This window comes from Papilio machaon, chromosome W (genome assembly GCF_912999745.1).
Source record: "Papilio machaon chromosome W, ilPapMach1.1, whole genome shotgun sequence".
Classification (NCBI taxonomy): Eukaryota; Metazoa; Arthropoda; class Insecta; order Lepidoptera; family Papilionidae; genus Papilio; species Papilio machaon.
The window spans coordinates 480,831-483,766 of NC_060015.1; the positions used below are offsets into that span (position 1 = coordinate 480,831).

General features: G+C 34.0%; 1 protein-coding gene across 2 annotated transcripts; it reads left to right on the plus strand.

Moving 5' to 3' along the window:
- The first annotated feature begins 395 nt into the window (after positions 1–395).
- Positions 396–2,166, plus strand: LOC123723219 (putative nuclease HARBI1). 2 transcript variants are annotated; one of them, XM_045685794.1, is made up of 5 exons: positions 396–558; positions 640–881; positions 1,012–1,196; positions 1,280–1,412; positions 1,716–2,166. In XM_045685794.1, exons 2-5 carry the CDS (start codon positions 642–644, stop codon positions 1,749–1,751), a joined length of 594 nt encoding a protein of 197 aa, XP_045541750.1. In that variant the 5' UTR covers positions 396–558; positions 640–641; the 3' UTR covers positions 1,752–2,166. The 2 variants fall into 2 exon arrangements, with proteins under 2 accessions (XP_045541750.1, XP_045541748.1); XM_045685792.1 differs by lacking the exon at positions 396–558 and having other exon boundaries at positions 565–881.
- The last annotated feature ends 770 nt before the right edge of the window (positions 2,167–2,936 follow it).

Sequence of the window (2,936 nt, forward strand, 5' to 3'; positions counted from 1 at the left end):
TCCACCATGTAAAGTTTTTCTGTGTGCATCAGCTACAATAAGTGCAGTAAGTTTAGACTTGGAGTCGAGTATAATTGGATGTTTACTGTCTTCACTTAAGTTTGCATGATGCTCTTTCTTTGTCAAGAAAAGGGTTCAAAGTTTTAAGGTGACTGGTTGGTTTGACATATTCATACATCATAATATTTCATATGTCATCACTGAAATGTTCGCTCTGCGGGGTTAGGCAGTAAAAAACAAAAACGAAACGAAAGCGACTGTCGTTCGATTGTGATTGGTTGAGAGACTGACGTCTGACGTCACGCGTTAAAACCGTAGGCAGTAACACGCACGAAAGACGAAAGACGAAGCGTCGTCTATCGTCTATCGTTTTTCGACCAATTCCTATAAAATTCTTAGGCAGTAACACGAAATGACATTTCCAATCGTTTTAAAAGCGACACGATCGTTCGTTTTTGAGACGATCGACAAAGGTGTCTCGTTTTGCCGCGAAGTCAACCGAATCAACTTTAGTTAAATATCTTAAACTATTATTAAATATTAAATAAAACTTCTAAGGTGAGAAATCAATTTGGTATTATGTTATAAATGATTTGTTAGTTGAATAAAGTAAACAATTTATGATTTGGCATATTATAGATATGTCTCGCATGTGGACCGCCTTGATGTTAGAAGCTGCAGATGCCGAAGCTAAAAAGATGTCTCGGCAGCGTATGCTTCTACAAAGATTAAAGAATCGCGAACGGTTACTCCAAAAAATTCCGGAGTGGCAGTTTAGAGCTCATTACAGGCTGAATAAGGAAGAGTTCCACTCGTTGTGTGACGAGCTCAGGCACAATACCAGTTTAAAAGGTTCGAAAACAACTTCACTGGAACTTAAGGTAAATTGATTTCTTATGATATATGTTTTTTTTTAATATATGTGTGTTAAAAGGTGATTATGTTATTAATATGATTAATGTTAACTTTAGTCACTTTGAGTCTTATACTGACACAATTATTATATTTTAGGTGCTGACAGCATTGAACTTTTATGCCATGGGTTCATATCAGAAAGGTGTTGCTAATGAGGTACATATGAATCAAAAAAGTGTAAGTCGGTGTATCAGAGAGGTGACAAAAGCTCTGAATGAGATTTCAAATAAATGGATACAATTCCCACAAACAAGCACACAAAGAACTAAAATTAAGCAAGGGTAGGGGTTACTATATATAACTTCCGTCATTTTATTTTTATTACCTTGAGCACATACAACTACTTACAAATATTATTTTACAGATTTTATACTAAGTTTAATTTTCCTGGTGTAATTGGTGCCATTGATTGCACCCATGTGGCCATAGTTCGTCCAGCTGCAGATGTACTTTGTTTTTATAACAGAAAAGGCTTTCATTCTCTTAATGTCCAAATGGTATGAACCTTTTTATGTTTGTTATAATAATTATAAGATAATTAAAGATTAATCTCAATTAAATATTTTAGGTATGTGACAGTGATCTTGGAATCACTAATGTTAATGCCAAGTTTGGTGGTGCAAGTCACAACAGTCATATCTGGGCAAGTAGCAGACTGCAAAGCCATATGGAGGCTCTGCAACTATCTGGCAAGTCAGTTTGGTTGTTGGGTAATTGCATTTTTAGTAGAAAAATATTTAACAGGTGATGTTCTATGTTAAATATTATTTGTAACTTTAATATTACTTATAACATTTTAGGTGACAGTGGTTACCCTCAAAGGAGCTACCTTGTGACACCTATTCTGAATGCAGAACCAGGATCTAGAGGAGAGAACTACACTAGAGTGCATGTCAAGGCCCGAAACTGCATAGAAAGGGCATTTGGTTAAATATAGATTTTGATATTTGTTAGGTCAGTGTATCCTTTATTATCACCCTGATTATGCAGCAGAAATTGTTATTGCATGTGTGGTACTGCATAACATGCTCATAGATTCAAGAGGAACTCCTACAGATGATGCAGAAGTACTTTTGTCCACTGCTCTTACACAACCAACTGTTGTTGAAAACGGGCTGGATGTGATTGTGGGGCGGGCTGTTAGGAATAGACTAATTATTGGCAGTTTTTAGTTTGGTTGAAGAAGCCCACACAATAATGTCTAAAAGTGTATTTTTAAGAAGAAATATGATGAAGATGAATGTTTTACAAATTAAAAATAAACTTTATTTATATACAATTATTTTTTATTTCAATATTCACTTAAACATTAATTACACAAGTTACAACCAAAACCAATGTAAATGTTACATGTTTTTGCATTTGAGACTGCATCTCAAAGCATAAGCATTACATTAATAAGCCAGTGAGTGAGGGTCCTGGATGCCATTTCCCTCCTTTGAACTGATGATGGGGCAGCATATACTCTTGAAGAGGAGGCAACATATATATCATTTTGTTCATCATCTGAAATATCATGATAAAGTTAGTAAATATTAATGTTTAAACTGTATATAATAAGATAAAACTAAACATTAAATTGTATCAATTGATTTTAGTTAATTTATTTTACCCAAATGATTAAACGGAAACATGGGCAAATAAATTGAGGTAGGTACTAATTAAATATTTTTCTATTAATACAGTTACCAACTGAAGAATAGATTTGCATATCTGTTTTCTAAATGAAATAACAGGATTGTAATAAATTACTGTCAGTGATCTGCTCCAAAATTTGTATTTGGATAGATGGTTCCTCAACTGGAGGCTCCTCATTTGAATGTTCCTCTACTGGTAGTCCTAAAATATAAAGTTTGGGTGATGAAATGTGATATTCGTAGCTAGGAAAATGGCAACTACAAAACTATTGTTATTAAATACATGATTCAATAGCAAGGGCACTTGCAAAGAATAAGTAAAATAAAAAAGGATGTGTCTGCCAGCATAACAAACATGCTTCAGAATGAATGTCTTGTTTTATG